Below are 19,388 nucleotides of genomic sequence, written 5' to 3' on the forward strand. Positions count from 1 at the left end.
CATAACCTAGCAATGAACAACACATCATCTACATTTTCAATTGATAGTGACTTTTCTTCCAAGTCCGTGTGCTTGACAAAACCATTTTTTTGTAAATTACAGATCCATTAATCCTCTCAAATCTGGCTGTAAACATATTTAAATTCATGTCTTAATTTAAATTCATGACTTTTGTCCTTGATAAATTCGAATCCACAACATGATGTTGAATGCATTGAATCCCCTACAATTGTACAAACCATAATATTTTTGCTGCCCAATACTTATAGTATACAAGTTTTGTATATAAACTTTAGATAGAATCATAATGCACAACAATTACAAGTTTGCCTCCTATATAAAGGCATAAACAAAAACATGTTATCTAAAACAAAGAATATTATATTTTGCATCTACACAATATGGATATTTAAACTTGATGCACTTCAGCTCGATAATGGTTTATTTTATTATAGTTTCCTTGCATTGATTCACAATGGCTATAATCTAGTATAACTTAGCAATCAATGTGGGCCCTCTTTTTTGAGTTGCAAAAGACTTCTCATTGACAAAGTTACATATTGCAACCATTTAAGTTTAATGTTTGAAAATAGAATCTTACATTGACAAGGACAAACTTTGACACAAACTTCTAAAATCTGGCTTTGCAATTTTGTTTAGTTTTTATCACCTTCTTAAAGCATGGCCCATGGCTATAATCTAGTAGTCCATTCATTAGTCTTGCACGAATAGCAAATAGCGAAACTTTTTATTGAGCAATGTAATTGCCGCTACATACAAATATTTAAAATATCTACCAATCACATTGAAAAATCTCTTCATCGATACTATTGAAAAATAGAACCTTATATTGGTAAAATTTGACTTTGCAATTTTGTTTTATTTTTATATTCTTTAAACATAGACTATGGCTACAATCTTATAGCCCCATCCATTACTCTTGTTGGTTGAGCAAGGCCAATTGCTGCCACATTAAGATCTACAAAAGTTTCACTTTCTCAGTTAGACTAAAATGAGTATTTTCAACTTTAAACATGCTTCTCTCCGAATTCAGTAAGAGCTGTTTAATACATTCTTATTCTTCAACCGTTCACCTTATAGTTGAATATACTAAAGATATAATTGAATGTAGTCTAATCGCATCTCCTCACACACTGAAAATGGAAGCAAACAATGCATTCCAACATCATTGAAATGTGTACAACACAATCTACCACTACTTTTGAAAGTGATGTCCTATGACTTATGGTTGTGCTTATTCCAAAAATCCTGCAAGACTAGCAAAAACACCGGTAGTTGTATACTTTCAGCTGCATTTTAAGTGTGTAGTTGACATGTATTCATTGCAGCATATAACTTTTACTTATGTGGGATTATACCATAATATAATGGCTGCCACATAAGATATTTTAAATATCTAGCTAGGAAATTGAATGAACATCAGTGCCTTTTCAATTAAAGATAAGATGAATACCCTTAATGCCACGCAGCCAACCATCATTAACAAAATAATGCTTCAAGGAAATTGGTATATATGATAGCACAGTGAGTAGAGGGGAGCAACGACAAAGATGCATATTTGTTGTCACCTGACTTCTCAGCTGCGAGTTGGAAATTGGTACATTATTTTCTTGGAGGAAGTTAGAAGAATCAACATTATTTACAATACCGTTTGACAAATTCCACACTTTACAAAGTCATTGAAGTCATCTTCCTGTCTCTTTCATACTTACAGCTTGCTCTCAATGTGAGCAGATATAATTTATTAAATGATTCAGTGGTCTAATTATATCTGTTTCAAAATCTTGTGAGGAAATTTCTAATCAATTTTTTTTATAGTAGATAGTTAATCAAGTCCTCTAATTATTATTGAGATTCTACTGTCAAATTATCAAATATCAACTATAAATATAATGATACACTGGCAAATTTATTATTAAGATGTTCCAAATAGCCCTCTAATATAAGACCAACAATTGTACAAAAGGTACATCCACATCCATATTTATGCAGCATCACAAAACTGATTTCTTTCCATTATAAGTAGATACCATAGGAATAATAACAACATTATAGTCGCACCTATCTTTAAAATGAACATAGATATTAAATTAAGTGAAAATATTAATGTTAGCTGAACTCTATGAACAGTATAGTCTGAACTACTATACGAGAGAGAGAGCAATATAGATTTTATGTTATCACCAAAACAAGTAAGAAATTTGTGGATGGTGTACTCCACTAACGTGCTCTTCCGAGAGCATTGAAAAACGCTGACATATTACCGACGAGCTGAGCGAATCCTTCAACAACAGCTCGCACTTGCCCACTTTCAGCTGCCACGTTCTCTGTTTTGCAATACAGAGCAAAATGCTCACAGTTGTTTCCAAGCAAATTGTACTTTCCAAATCCATGTCGAAGCTTCTCCATTGCACGAGATATCACCTTGCTGGGATGATCAGAGTGGAAATGAGTGTACGTCCCAGGGGCAGGTGGAGCAGAGTTAGAAGCCACCACATTTACACCATACTTGTAGCAGTGGACATCGCCTCCGCCCCTGAAGCAATCGATGCACGACATTGTCACTCCACTATTACTCTCATGGCCTCTTTCTCCTCCACATCGTGGGCAGGCAATCTTCCTGCGACTCGAACTCGAGATGGCTCCCAACATTTTCACAAACAGTCCGCCTTTGCCTCTTACATCGTCGTTGGTGAAGTGAATCACCCGGTTCTTCCCAATATAAATGCCTTCACAAATAAGAGACAATCATGACCAGTATGCATCATAAATAATAATATTTGAAGTTTCCATGGAAATCTACAAGTAAAAAGAGTGGTTATTTGTAAGCAGCTTACCATGGTGTGAGTAGGCAGTTCCCATGCGAAAGGTGTAAATATGATCGCCAGGTTTGATACTGAATCTGGCAGCCATCGCCTCATCATCATATCCTCCTCTGCTAAATAAACTCATCGCCATCGTCCTCATACCTCTGCCCTGCAAAACCATAGTGATACTACTACTTATTGTTTTTCTTCTTAAAGAGATGTTTAAACAAACCGACCAACTATTGATAAGTAGGAGATAATTTCCACAGCATCTGAGCACTGGATTGGGGAGAGGATGTACCCAGCCGCCACACCAGCCTGAGTATACATTTGATGAGTGTGCTAACACTTGTTTAACCTGAAAGGTTATTTATCTCATTAATTTAGCCCTGGTTTGAAGTGATTGGTAGGCAGCGGGACAGCACTCCCCTAATAAATAGTGCATTAAAATATTTTATTTCTAAGCAAACGCAATCCTTCCCACGTCTGAGAAATTCGGAAGGATGGATTGGGCTGAGTGTATCTTCCAGCTTTTAATAATCTCATCAATTCAGTTTGTATTTGAAGTGACTAGTAAGCAGTGGGAGTTCAGGCCGACGCCACCCTAATAAGAAGCACAATCCCAGTTGCAGTCCGGGCATTAATTGGATGCGAGGAATGAGTTTTAAATAAATTTTATCCAATCCAATCTTATACAGCATAGCATTGAAGAGGAGTACAAGAGAAGCAATAACATAACATATACTAGCAATCTCATGTTAGAGTGCAATGGATATATGTATGGAAAGTCAACATAGTGTTTGTCCCTTTGTTGGTCTCTCCTTCTCATCATATCTACATCTTCTTATATCTTTACTAATCTTTCATGCCGTCTATCTCTCTTTCTATTGTATACTCGCTATCTCTTCATCTTAATGTCTCCTTGTATTTCTCTAACCTTGAGATCACCATATCTCTATTTTTCTCCCACCATATATTCGTATATATGTATATCTGTTTTCTTATATCTCCATCTCTCTCCATTCTCAATATATCTTGCCCATTTCAATGCTCATATATCTTTATGTTTCTCTTCACAAAAAACTTCGTCTATGCCTTTTTCTCCCTTCCTCCATTTATCTCCCCTATTTTTGTCTCTCACCCTCTATCTCTGTCAGTCTTCATACTATTTGTATATATGTAGTTATCTATATATGATGTCTCTCTATAGATATCTATTTGTTTCTTCCATCCTCCTCTTCTCCCTATATATCTCCTTATCTTTTTATCTCTCTGTTAGTTCATCTCCCTATCTATATAGTTTTTTTTATCCATCTTCCTTCTTATCTTTTAATATGTTCATCTCTTTCTTCCCAACTATCTTTATCTTTACCGTGTCTTGTACCACTCTCTATCTCTATATCTTCTCGTTCTTTGTCTATCCCCTTCTAACTTTATCTATATGTCTCTTAACACACATCCCTCTCTCCAATCATCCATATGTCCTCTTATTATTTCTCCATCTACACAGACTTGTATATGTACCTTTATCTTTATATCTCTTCCATTCACCTACTAAATATAATCGAAAAAAAAATGATTGATAATTTTGACTTGTTTTACAATTTTTAGCTTATGCTTTTGATAATCAATCTATTTTTTTTCAAATTTTCTATGTCAAGTTTAAAAGGAAGCATAATATCTTCTTATCATTCATTTATAACAAGAAGTTTATTGTCATATAATTGAATTAAACCTAACTGCTCTACTATAGAAGTTTTATAACAATTCCAATTTGATCACCATATTTAACAAGAGCTGGAGTGCAGCCAAGTTCCTGCCAAGAACTAGAAGAACAATTTTGGTTTGGACAGAGCTACAAAAGACAAATAACCAATTTTCCAATTTTGATAAAGAGGAGACTTGGGAAAGATAAGAGATATGAACAGAAAAAATTAAACATTATTGGAGGCACTCAAGCAATGTCTTAGTCATAAGTATATAGATTGATATTTAAAAAAGACCATGGTTGCCATAAGAAATTATTCTCCTGTAATATCAATTTTTGATAGGAGAGCTAGAAAGGAAAAATTATAGGAAAATCTACTTACCATGAATGGTTAATGATTCAAGCAAAGCTACCCGAATTGGTTGCATCAATTGATTCAAACCTATCTAAGGGATATGATAAATGCATCTCTTAAGTTACATGCAAGAGATATTCAACAAGGTGTAGACATATTTTAATAAACCCATACAAAATCCCATGTCATCGTTGATTTGATTTAATCTTGATTAGAAAACCCATGTAAAATCCTATAATTGTAATTACTTTGTTCAAATTTGGAGTAGAATAACATTAAAGTTTGATTCTACCTATTGCTCCATACACCCAAGATCTCTTCCTTTGCCTCTTTACAAGAAATAGCTTCACCACTATACTCAATATTAAATTGGCCAGCCTAGAACATACCATTTAAACTTAAAGAATGATTCCATAATTGACAAAAAAGGACACCTTCTCTCTAGGTATAAACACACTGATCATGGGAGATGAAAAAGATAAATAATATCATTTTAAATTATAGCACAACTCCATAAAAAATGCAAATATGAAACTCTTTCACATCACACTTAAATTATAAACTATTTAATAACAACATGAAAATAACAAGTCCAAACTTGGCAAGGATTGGAGTATAACCTCAGAGAGGACTTAATTTCCTCTCACATTGTTTAAACAATTATAGCATCACTAGGAGAATTACACGAAAAATTTGCAAGCGTAAATGGAATTCAATTATATGGGTTTTAAATTGGAAATAAAAGGGAATGAACACCGAGTTTTACCATATTTTTTCAACAATTTGTACTTTATCCACAAAACCTAGGTTTAAGACTTTACATGATCCAGATACTGAAACATGGTGGCTTGCATTTTATCCCTCTTTCACTTCTATTATACCTATTAGAATGATTTAGAATAACTGTAAGGTGGGGGGGGGGGAGGGGTGGGGGGTGGGGTGAAGGGTGGGGAGGTGGGGTGGGGTATCATTTATCCTCAGGTCTAGGTCTAGATGTACCAATCCAACTTTTCAACTCTCAAACAACTTATATCTAATCATTAATCCACTTGATCTCTATAATAACTTATCAATAACATAAACTTGTAGTCCATTGTCCCAATAATGACTTTGCTTATAGAATGTAAAACATTAAACAATAAAATATCTCAAATAACATCCACACAAGTAAGACATCAGGATTTAACATAGAAATCCAATTCATGAAAAACCACCAGTAACATGCTACTGAATTTTTACACTTATGAAGTGAGCTCTATTATGAGCCAACCCTATTAAAGGTTACAATAGACACTTTTAGATGTGACCCTATTAAAGGATTTAGTCACCCTATTAGGAGTGGCCTTGTTAGAGGACTTAAGAACATTTTATTAGAATATCATCTTGATTAAAGGATTTACATAACTGTTAGCTCAACCTTGATTAAAGGATTTTAGCTGATACAATGGTTAGAAAGTAACAATGGGTTGAAATGATAAATACAACTCACTTTGCAAATATAGATCACAAGGTAGCTCATATGCTAAGTCACTGTCTGAACTCCATTCATGTCTCCATCACTATCTCTTATTTGATTGGAAAATCCTTCAAGAAATCAGTCTTCACCTTGGCTCTCCTCTTTCTTGTCAACCTTCTACTCAAATCCTCCATTCAACAAATTAGAAATTTCTAACCTCTTCTAGGTTAATCATTATGCCACCTTAAATAAGATACTTTGATCTTTTGCCACTTAAATACCATTGTTGATCTTAGGGTTAGGTCATATTCAATGAATCCTTCCACCTTTTCAATTCCTTCTTTTAGAAACTTCTCAAAAATTCTCTTTAAAATATCAGTTAGAAAGAGTTTCATATTAGTCTTCTCCAAATGACATGCACCATGCAAGAAGATTGATTTGATTACTTATAAGTTCATATTTGTTTGAAATGATTACATTGGAGTGAATATCCATGTATGCAAGTTTGAAAATTAGTTTGGATGAGGAAATTAGGCCAAATATCCTCTACGAGGTGATGCAATTAGATTAATTAGTGTATGGAATAAAAGAAAATTTTCTGTGTTGTAGGAGACATGTGTCTGTGTAAAATCTTTGTTTGTGTGTATTTTTGTGTTTAAATTATTAATGCCTGAATTTTCCTTGTTCTAATTTCTATATTTGGTATTAGAGCATCAAAATAATATGGTGCATTAATGTTAGAATGTTTGCAGAAATGATTTGTACGTAGCCTATTTTCATTGCCAAAAATATAGAAGGCCTAGCAAAGAAAAAGAAGAACAAGACACAAGAATTGAAAATAATTCGGTGCAAATCGCTAGAAAAAATAGAGAAAGAGTATAAATTTTATTAGAAGGAGATTAATGAGGATCACAAAAGGATTTTTTAAGAATACCAAGTCACATCTAAATTCTACATATCATAGAGTGATTTATAGGAAGGTGCACGAAAGGAAATTCAAATTTATAGATTGGAAAGACTGATTTTTCAAAGGAATGTTGATGATTTATAGAGATTAAAGGAGGTCTATATTTTGAAGTTTAAGAAATACCAAAATAGGTAATTTATTTGTGTAAGTTTTCTATTTATTTCAATGGGGAAGCCAAGCAAGAAAGTAAAGAAAATGAAATTTTGATTTGTGAGAAAGATTGCTTGAGAGATGAATTGAAAAAATTAGAGTGTAATTCTAAATTATTAGAAGATTTCAAAAAATTTGGAAAGGAGAGATATGAATATCTATGTCAAATTGAGAAGCTTGAAAAAGAATTGGAAAAGTTTAAAAAGGAAAATGTTGAATCGAAAGACAATTTAAAATTGTTCAAATGTTAAATTCAAGAAGGAGAATGAATATTTCAGAAAAAGATAATGAGATCCTGAAATTGAAGCCATCAGTTTGTGATGTTGTATGTGGCAAGAGTGATCCATGTGGATTCAATACAGATGGTATAGACAAACTTTCTTTGGATGAGGAGGTTGAAGATGAAGGTAAGTGTACATAAATAGATATGGATGGAATTTTTCGAGATGATAAATTTTTTTGTAAAGAATAATATTGGTTTTAAGATTATGGAGAAAATGGGTTTAAAAGGAAGTAGATTAGGTCCAAGCATGGACAAGGCATGAAGAAGCCTATCCAACCCATTTGGAGGCTGAAATTTGAAGGCCTTGGATTTGGGAAAAGATAGAGATTTGATGTTTCTAGTATAAAAATTTTAGTGGAACTAGTTGAAAGAGTGCACTATCCTCATTGTCATAGGGAAGGACATAAAGATGATAAGTGTTTGGATCTTTACCCTTGTCGAATTTGTGGGTTAAAGAGCCATGGTGAAAAGACTTGATGGAATAGAGATTGCAATGGAAAATCTACGAAAAGTTGTATGCAAATAGATTATGGATGGATCGATGGATCATGTTGGAAAAAGAGGATAAAGATGTTGATAAGGTGGTAAAAATCTCCAAGTTTTCATGTCAAAAGTGATAGTGTTGTGTTGGTGTTTGAAAATGCTGGAGGGTTTTCAATTATCCCACTGAGAAAGTGACATATCTAGGGGCAGCTAACTCCCATTTTCAACATGCCATTTCTGACAACAGGCCAACTATAAGGCACGACCCTTCTTCTACTTTAGGCTTTGCTAAACCTAGGTGGGTAGACCTTAGATTCAAATGATACCGTACCAGTGCAAAAACATATCCCTGAATCTATTAAGCAGATTTTACCCTTATTTCTCCTAAAGACTAATGAAATGATACAGATTTGTGGCAGCTAAATGCAAATCTAGAATATTCACAGGTTGAGTGAGGGTTAAACATTTAATTCCTTCAACATGAAAGGGTAAAACACGTTTGATTAATAATGTTAATTTCAACAAACCCTCAGATATGCAGTAGTAAGAAACTAATGATCCTGTAGCTGATCAGTGCCTAATCCATTGGGCAAATCCATGAATCAAATGCATACATATGGATATCTGATACTTATACATATATTCAGATATTTAATCTATCTATTTTTAACTTATAAATAAACATCTGTGCTCAATCTAAACTTCATTCTTATCTGATATCCCCCTTAATAAACTTGCAACCCTGTTGATTTACTGAAGCATTTACACAACCCCTTGAGTTATAAGCAACAATAAAACATCATACAACCTTAAGGGACTGCAACTATGACCTAGGCTCTTTGTTCAAAGACCATCAACATTGAAGCTTACTAAGAAAGGAGAAAAGATTCAAGATGAAACTGATGAAATCCTGCTATTCTTTTTATTAATCTCTTTGAAACAATACAACCATATGCATGAAATGAAAACACAGAGAAACCTAACATATATGAACTTTCTATATTAAGCATCCTACTGCTATTCATACAAGAGAGAATGTACTAAAAAATGAAGGTGGAATCATAGTCCTGGATCCAAAGAAGTGGTCTCACAGAATGACTGAAAATTTCCTACCAAAAATGGTCTCACAGTGAAAAAACTGGAACCTTTACAATGAGGAAAAGAAAAGAATATATAAGAGAAGAGTTCATTCTCGGATTTGATCAAAATATGACATCTTTCCACTTGGAAAAACCTTCTCAACAGGTTAAAACATCCTTCAAACCTTTTCCCTCAATTGTTGAATCAAATCTTCAATCAGTTATGGCTCCGCAAGCATCAAATATCTAAAATGTATGATTGAACCAACAACTGATTTGATTCTTGATTTTTACTCACAGTAAAAATGAAAATCAGTTAAAAAAATGACTCCTAAAAGCCAAGGAAACACTCTAGAACTAATTTTCTTCACATCCAGACTTTACCGAGCCTTCAAAACTGCCCTGTAACAAACTCTGATGCTTCATGATGAATTAAGTCCATTGCACCAAGAATGCCCTAGAAAAAAAAAAACTGATTATAGACTGAACTAGTGAAGACCTGCACAAAATTTGACCCCAAATTTAGAAAATATACTTCTTCCTGGTTCCAATGGTATATTATAGTGCATACTTTGGACAAAAAATGCCCTTGATATGGCCATTTGAATATTTCAGACCTGGACTACATCAGAGCTTTTAAAATGAAAAAATTTAAAAAATTACATAGTTAGAACTATATAACAATTCAAAATATTTCAATTTTTCATTTTAATCCATTCATGCATTTGAAATCTGACTCTGATTTGAATTTGATTTTCTCCTTCAATCCTATAATGCCATATGTTGAAATCTAATTGACTGTGCAAGATTTAAGATATTTCAAATTAACTAATATTTTAATATTAATTAATTCTCTTAATTTCTTCCCCATAGCCCCGAAGGCTTTTGAAATTTTCTTTTACATGCTTATGTAAGAGAGCTCCCTTTATGCTTTTACGACCTTAGCGTAAGATCGAAGCCTTTAAAAATTTGATTTACGTGCCTCCACTCACACTATCATTTTTCCCTTTACACTCATACGAGGAACACTGCCCTTTACATTCTTACGTGTTTGAATGTAAGCCCAGGATTCTTCAAAAATTGTTTCACGCTCTTACGAGCGTGAATTTCCTTCATGCTTTCACGACCTGAGCAGAGCAGTGTAGGGCTTTGAAATTTGTTTCACACTCTTACGAGCGCGAGTTTTGTGTAGCATCAGCATTTGAAATTTTTCCTTTCCCGATCATATGGGGTCTTCAATTTGTGTATCAGTGAGAGCTTTCAAGATTTGTCTTACGACTACACGGGGTGAGCATACCACCTGAGGGGTTTTCAAATTGGGTTTCATTCTTACACTTTGGTCAAGCATTTTGTGGGTCAAAATGGTTTGACTTAAGACCCACAGGCCCCTCCATGCGGCCATGGCTTCTAAAAGCCGTGTCTTTTAAGAAACTCACAATATTGTTTAAGATTGAATTTAAACATTAGAAAAAGGCCAAGCACAGCCCATGTGGGATTTAACGTCTTAGCTTAAACCCTGTCGAAAACCACTCTGTGATATCTAAACCCTCCTCACACAGGCTTTGTTGCACGACCTCCTCTGGTTGCACATTGATGCCCTTTGTTTCTTACATCCTGACTACACTGTTCTCCTTTGGCTCATGGGCTTCTCTTATAATTTTGGCAACTTCAGTAAGGAAAATTTATGCCTTTCTAATTCAATTTGCCACCTTCTCATTTCAATTGTGTAGGTAACTCTGCACGTACCCGTGGGCTGCTCCTTGTACATAGTGCTAGCTTGGGTCCTCTTGACTATTGTGAGTTTAAGAAGATACATGGATGGGCATCAGGTTTTATACTACTGCCCCCTGCTCTCCTCGCTTTTCATCAATCACATGATGCTCTTCAATCATGGCATCTTCTTCCTACACATGCGACTTTGTGCTTCTTGCATGCCACTGTTCCTTTTTATGTCTTCATGCTCTATTTCATGGACGTCTTTGACCTTTTGCCAGGGGCTTTCTTCTAATGAATTTATAACTCCTCATGCTTCAAAGTAGACCTCTAAGAAACTTTTACCAATTCGTGGGCAGAGTTCAATGCACAAACTTATCAGAGACACTCCTTTCATTTTCCAAGAATGTTTGTTCAAGTCCATGAAGTACTTCTCAACCTCCAATGGTCATGGATTAAACTTGTATAAGTATTCCAATTCAGTGGGGTTTTTTTTATTGTCAAAACTCAATCAACCTTTTAAAAGTACTCCATCTTCTTCTCCATTTAACACAATAGCCTGCTGAAGTACACCATTTCCATCCAATTGACGGCCCACCCTATGTGAATGAATACACATTGTAGGACCATAGCTATGAACTTGAAGCAGTCCTGTATGTGGTGGAATTGTACTCTATGGCCTTTGTTAATCAATCTTACTATTGATATTACAATTTGAACTAAGACCATGGTTGCTACATAAGAAGACAGAGTAGACTTGGCAATGGATCAATTTAATGGTACCATTCTTACTGAGATCGGTGCATGTGTCACAAGTACTCAGTCGGGCCCAAAGTGGGTTTGACTATTTTTTTTTTCATTTTTAGATAATTGAATCCTCAAATTGATCCATTGATCATCCTGAACTAATTAGAATCAAGTTCAATCACTGAACCAACATTTACAACTCACTTTATCACTTATCTGCAAAATGTCAAATTGGTGCTAGAAGGTCCTTTGACTGACCTTAAAAACTGACTCAAACCTCTGACCAGGCCCTGAAATCTGACCCACTAATACTTCATCCTACATACTCTCATCCTATCGAATCTCGTCTCATTAGGAATTCGAGGTCAAAAGATATTCATTGTTGAAGTAAGCAAACATGTCAAAAAATACTAAATTGTGTTCAGAATTGGCTTCGAAAACTGGGTTAACTGACACTTGGGAAGACAAAAACTGGGGCGTTGGTTCTCTGTCACGAGGATATTATAAATCTGAAAATTGGGCTCATGTCAAATAATAGGATGTGAATGGCGAGAGGTCAAAGTGGGCTACTTAAATTTGCAGACTGGAAACAATGTTAGAAAAGTGATTTTTTGCAAATGGAATGGACTTGGGAAGGTGTGCAGACGGATTCTTCATGACTTGAAAATTGACACACTTAAAGAATTTTCAAAGGAAAACACATTGGTACAATCCATTCGATCTCACCTATCATAGATTTCAAGATATAACATCACGAACAGGGGTTCCAACAAATCTACAAATGCTGACACTAGTAAAAAATAGAAATTGCGTTTGGAATCACGTTTGAAAACTGATCAAATGGATTCTTAAAGACTAAAAAATTGAAACATAGGAAGTCTCTGACATTTAAAATGCAATGCAAAAGGAATTTCAACATTTTGGTCAACTAAGTCAAAATTATAGCACGTCAAACATGGCTTCCCAGAAATGTGTGCAATTTGCAAATGTGTTAAAACGGTAAACTACCAACTTTGAGGGATTCAAAACCTAGTCAAACGAACTCGAAATTGCTTGAAATATGAAACATAGGTTCTTAGGTACGAAAACTAGATATTTCCAAAGTGGTGAATCACAAAACATTTTTGGGTGGGAGATATTCATATGCAAACAAGGCCTTCTATCATTGTTTGACACTTGGGGTAAAATTGCAGATTTGACAATTGCTCAAAATAGGACTTCGCCAAATGACTTGGAATGATGCTTTAACTTCATGGAACACATAGATGCACTAAATGAAAGGTGCTAGAAGCATTAAACACCTCTTAGTGCTTCAATGGTACAGTTAGGTACAACCAAGTACATATGCATTTATGGGGCTTGATTTGACTCAAAATTTTGAATGGATGCTCAAAATGAGAACGCAATTTTGAGCACCAAAAATGGCTCTGTCTGGGGATGCATGTCCCTTGTGGGCATGGCAAGATTTCAGATCTCTGGGAGAAGTAGACCGCACACCTGAAACAACAAAACTTCTCTCGAACAACTTATTGAAAGCAAAGAAAACTACTACAACTAAGAATATTTACAAATGATGGCCCCGAGCCATTGAACTTCAAAAAAACTATTTACCTCTATCATAAATTTTATTTTCATCCCTTTCCTCATGAGGTAAACTGAAATTACTTCCCCTATCAGTTTCACCAATCATATTGTCATCATGAAAAAAATCACTTAGTAAAATTGAATCTCCATTCTTATTTCCATAATGCATATAAAAACTAGATTCATCTTCTACAACTTGCTCATTATGAAAGTTCTGATCAGCATGCTCAAACATATCAGACTAAAACTGAAACTCTTCTTTATTAAATGACTCCTGCATGCTATCAACTTCAAATATCAATGCATTGTATTCAACATGGGGAAAAGGACCACTCATACCTTCAAATTGTGTATCCTTTTGCATAACCAAATAGAAATCAAATGAACAATCTGAATGGTACTCACATATGTCATCCATATCAGTATTTGAAACTAATTCACAATCTTCAGATGGTTCTTCACAATCAACAAACAAATTAGTCTTTACATCAGAGAGTTCATCACAAAACTCATTGCAAGGTGCGTACTGATTTTCAAAAACAACTTCATCAAACACCTTGTCACCTATCTCATCAGATACAACATAATCATCAGTTTTACCATCAAACTCATAAGAAGAATATTATGATCTCTTACAATAGTAAGACAAGGTATCATCATCAAACCCATCCTAAACCAAATCTGAAAGTTCTATGCCTTCTTCAAATAGCGGGTTAATAACTCCATGTAGTGATCCTTGTTGAACATTTTGACAAAACATGGGCTGATCATCACCAAGATTCTCATCATATAAAGCATTAGTATATACTTTAAAACCATTTCCCATCTTGTCTTCATGAAGATTTTTGGCATGTGAAGAAAAATTAGAACTACATGTGGACTCACTTTCTACTCCATCAATGAAGCATGTAGAATACAAATCAAGGTTACTTTCATTGTCTTCATGTAAGTGATTCAAATGTCTTGCAAGAAAATTATCATTTATCTTACCCATAGGTGTTGATGCATTAACCTTAGGATCACTCATATACTGATCATCATTGCATTCATTCTCAAGATGAATTCATCTCAAAATGGTTCATCTTGAATTCTATGCCACTAGCTCATCAAGCTTATCTTCCACATGGTTCACACAATCCAAGAAATCAAACTTGTTGGCTCAGATTCATCGAATTCACAATCTTTCTCATAATGTTGTCACTCAACATAAACTTTCTTCTGATGCTCAATAGATCCTATGTTTCTCAACATCATATATAAAATCAATTGACACAAACTAAAGTTTACTAGCGCTCAACATCAACTAAACTTTACTCGAATTACACTATATCACTCAACATACACTAAAATTTGACTTTGGTTGGCTCCAATTGATTTTCTACTTGGATTGCATTAACTTTTCTTGGCACCTACTATCCACTCTATCAAGCTTGGTAGAATCCATTCTTCTTACCTGTTCTTCTAGACTTAATCAGTATATCCAACCTTAGCAACCTTAAGTAGTGTTGGGACGAAAAATTACATGCTTCATTTTTAGTCCCATTTTAAAATTTGATAAATCAAGCCCCATAAATGCTTGTGCAATCAGCTGTACCTTTAAAGCCCTTAAGGTGTTCAATGTTTTTGATACCTTTCATTCAGTTTGCCTAAACATTCCATGATGATAATTTGTCATTCTGAGTTATCTAACAAAGTCTTATCTTGAACCAATCCTAAATCTGCTTTCTACCCCAATTAATATGCAGAATCCAGTCAAGAACCCATTTCTTTATGCAAATTTGCCACATCTTTTGAAACCCTTTAGCCCCTTCTCAATTTCTTGCTCAGGGCATGCCTTTTAAACCTTAGGCAAGTTTGAAATAATGATTTGTTAAATTTGTTTTAAGGTAATCATGGTTTATGTGGTTTTAAATCTAAGAGAGTTTCATTTCAAACTTATCATGCAAGTCTCGATGACCGTTGATCTTGTTCAGATTGACGGACTCTACATTCTTGCATTTTCAAGATGCAAGGCCTTTACAAAATGTGGAGAAGTGCGAAGAGGGCATGTAGCATAGTTTGATTACATGGGTCTAAAATAATTCAAAGGTTGACTCACCGTTGATCTTGGATAGATCAACGGATGCCGCTTGCCCACAAGATGAAGATGAGCATGGTTTAAACAAACTAGGCAAGTGCATAAGTGACATCTATCCCTTGTGAAGACACAAGGGGTATTCACACGAGTGAAGAGGACAAGTCATGAACATTGTCGATCTGTGAGAGATCGACAGATGAAGCATACCCGCATTTTCAAGAGGCGCAACAGATAAATATTGCAAGAATGCCACTTTACGACACATGGCGCAGTGGGACCAAGTATGGAAGTGACAATGTCATGGGCACAGAATTTTTGAATGCCGCTGTCAGTTTTGTCAGAGCACATGCATTAAAAGGTGTTTTCTCATTGGTCAAGATCATTTTAGTGGGCCACCAAATATTGAAATCTTTAATCACCGTCGATTTAAGCCAACATCAAGGGCTAGCATTTGCCCACATTGTTTAATCTCATTATGTTTTTAATAATGTGGGTAAACAGGTTGTGGACACGTATCATGATTTTCCAAGTCATGCCATTTTGAAATGCCACTTGTTTTGTGATAAAGGAACAGTGCGATGGTTATTGAAGAGTTTTCCATCAACTGTTGATCTTCTTTAGATCGACGAAGGGTGCTAGCCCACTTTATCAACATGCAGGGAGATTAAGGAAAGCGAGAATGCATCATAAAGACACGTGTCACTGGTGATATCAATTCTTGCCTTATGAGATTACACAGATCTTTCTCAGCCATTGATCTTAGTCAAATTAATGGCCGACACATTTTTACTTTATGAAGATGCTTGCAAGATAAGAAATGCTGGAATGCGCAAGCTTGACACATGGGACAGACTCAGGGTGTTGATTCAATTCAGATCTATGGCTATTGCACATTTGCATTTCTTAGAAGTAAGAAGCGTCAACTAAAAGAGGAATTTCACACATGGCTAATTATGATTAGGTTATTTCGGACCAGCTTGTCTAGTGGATTTCAAAGTCATCATGTTCACAGCTTTGACTTGTAAGATCTTCAAGGTTGACGACACATATTTTACTATTGAAGGTGGTGTCATTTTTCATATTAATGAGATTTGAAAGCCTTCACATGTGAAAGTGAAGAACAAAGTGTAACAGGTAAGATTTTCCCAATTTCAACTTGTGCGAGTAGAAATTCATGAGTCACCTTTGAACAGAAATAATTACTGCTAGGATTGAGATAAATTTGCCATGAGTTTCAAGTAGTTGGCTTAAGGATAGAATGTAGAGTTATAGAGATAAAAAAGAAAAGGCTTCAGGTAAGTTTATATACCATACTCTCTGCAATTTTCAATCTTGTGTGATTTATTCAAAAGATGATTCTAAAGATTTCACTAAATCTGAGGGTGTGGATAGCGAAAGGATTACTTGTTAAGAGTAATTGGTTCCGGGGCACTGATAGTTTGAAAAATGATTTATTTATTTTCAAAGGATGGTTCGCAAAAGGAAAATGGTTAGCTTCATATGCCTGTGTATGGTTTTTTGATAGAGGAAAGCTAGTAATCAGGTGTCGTAGTCAAGTCACCAGTGTGGTAAGAAGGACAAGGAACAGACTTGGTAAGCTAACAACCTATTCAGTAGTAACATCATCTTTTAAATTTTTTTTCAAAGAATCTTAGTTTGATGCTAGAGTAGCAAAAATATTTGAGACCCTGTGCATAGTTTTGGAAGAGGGTGAGGAAGATTTTATACCCTTGGGTATAGTCTTTTTCATTTTTTGTGCATGTCCCCCCTTTTTGTGTTAGTGGATGGCAAATTTTGACAGGAGGTCGGTTAGGGAAGTAGATGTGGTTGGGGATCAGAGGATCCCTATTTCGTTATTTTTAATAGCCACATTGTTTTTTGGCTTTTGTACTGCATGCTAAGTAATGATTCTGTTATTTTTGAAGCTTGGCATGTTTAGTAAAGAGTGGGAAGTAAAGATGATTCTCATTCAGTAGTCATCTTGACAAAACCCACGGGGCCTAGGTTGGTGCATATTTTTCAGAGTTGATTTTGTCATTTATGGGGCAGTCTTAGCAGTTGTGCACACAACAAATCAGTGGTAGAACCGAGTTAGCAAAAGGTTGTAATAGAAAGGAGCCTACAGGAGAATATTTGATCTACATGATGTTCTGTTAATCATTCTTCTTCTTTTTCTATTATAAACTTGTGATATCTTTTGTAAGGGACACTTGTCAGTTCTCTACGCTTGAAGCTTGTTGCATCTCATAGTATTTAAGTGAGATCCTAGGGCTAGAGAAGGGGTTGTTGGTTGGTTTTCAATTTCTAGTTCTTGGAGCTCTGCTTAGGTTGTGAAAGCCACGCACCCAGCATATCTTGTATGAACAACATATTGATTTCATAGATAGTTCTGATACAGTAGTGTGATCTTGTATGTTGTTTTATGCATTCCTAATGTACTTATTTCAAGGAGATAAATACAATGTGCAAAAGGTTTTAAATTTCAATATAATTCTGTCTCCTTTCTTGTTGACTTTGTAATTTTATATGTTCAAGAACAAAGAGCTTGAACCTATTTGCAATTGCTCAGTTGTATGTTTGAAGTTTGCTTGCCTTTGACTCAAGGAGTCATATAATTGCTTGTAGTTTCAGGAAAGGTTGCAGATTCATTAAGAAGGATGTGTGAAAATATGGGGTTATATTGGATATTGTTGTCTAATTCATAAACTGAACAGACTGAACATGAATATCTCAACATATGCCATATGTTGATTAATGTTCAAGGATGCATAATTCTGAAGTATAAGATTGCCCTAATGGATAAAGCACTGGTCATTTGTAGGATCATTAAGTTTTTTCTCCATATTGGACATGTTGTCTTTTCTCAATATAAATCAATCAATTTACCTTCATGTTGAAGTGGACATAAAAGTTTAAACCCTCACTCAGTTTATGAATAATATAGGTTTGCACCTAGCTATTGTAGAATCTGTGTTGTTTCATAAGCCATTAGGAGATATTAGGGGTTTTATATACTATCATAGATCCTGATTATGTTTATTACACTAGTTCCATATGTCAGATCTAAAGAGGGTCACCCGCCTAGGTTTTGCAAAGCCTGAAGTAGAAGAAGGGTCAAGCCTTATAGTTGGGCCTGTGTCTAAAATGATATGTTGATAATGGGAGTTAGCTGCCCCTAGATGTGTCATTTTCTCATTGGGATAATTGAAAACCTTCCAACATTTTCAAACACCAACAAGTAGATAATCAATGCACTATAACATCACTATCTTAACTGATCTTTGTACTCCTTTTTCACACCATAACTGAACCTTTCCTCTAGGTGCCATTGTTATCTCACTTGATCAAAACCTCCTCCTCATCAAACAAATGGTAGTACTCAAATAATCTAAGTAGTTATCTTAACAACAAGTAGTAGGCTTGACATCAATGACAGAATAATGATTGAAACACATTCTCATACTTGTATCAATCTATTTTAAAAAATATCCCTCTTTGGCATTGATGGCAAACTAGTACAACCAATAATAGGAAAAATAAAATAATTCCTTGTATTAGAATCTCTCCCTTTATCAAAAAAAAATTTCATCTTCTGTATAGGTTATAAAATTCTATTTTGATCAATAGACAATCAACTCATCCTTATGACTCCATCTTGATCACTTATTATATCTCCCTCAACACTATCTCCCTCTTACTAGGTAGATAAATTCATTTTTTTCTCTATAGTAATTAGTAGCTGCACTAGCTCCCTCTGAGTAGATTTCCATATTTCTTCTATCTCATATTTCCACCAATATCTCCCTCTTTGTCAACAATGCCAAAGATTTTTCATCTTAATATGTATATCTCCCTCTATCACCTAGCTTGTGACTGATTTGTAGCTCTAGCTCTTTGATTACTTTAGGAAACTCCTAAAGTAAGATCCACTGCATCAATGTGTAACATATGTCAATCA

General features: G+C 34.8%; 1 protein-coding gene across 1 annotated transcript; it reads right to left on the reverse strand.

The window, feature by feature from the left end:
* Window positions 1-2,241: 2,241 nt before the first annotated feature.
* Window positions 2,242-2,979, reverse strand: LOC149532067 (protein LEAD-SENSITIVE 1-like). Its single transcript, XM_089808422.1, has 2 exons — window positions 2,859-2,979; window positions 2,242-2,750 (listed from the first exon to the last, which is right to left on the reverse strand). Exons 1-2 carry the CDS (start codon window positions 2,977-2,979, stop codon window positions 2,242-2,244), a joined length of 630 nt encoding a protein of 209 aa, XP_089664548.1.
* Between the last annotated feature and the right edge of the window lie 16,409 nt (window positions 2,980-19,388).

The sequence above is a fragment of the Cupressus sempervirens genome, chromosome 11 (assembly GCF_028749045.1).
Source record: "Cupressus sempervirens isolate cs-2001-9-10 chromosome 11, ASM2874904v1, whole genome shotgun sequence".
NCBI classification, from domain to species: Eukaryota; Viridiplantae; Streptophyta; class Pinopsida; order Cupressales; family Cupressaceae; genus Cupressus; species Cupressus sempervirens.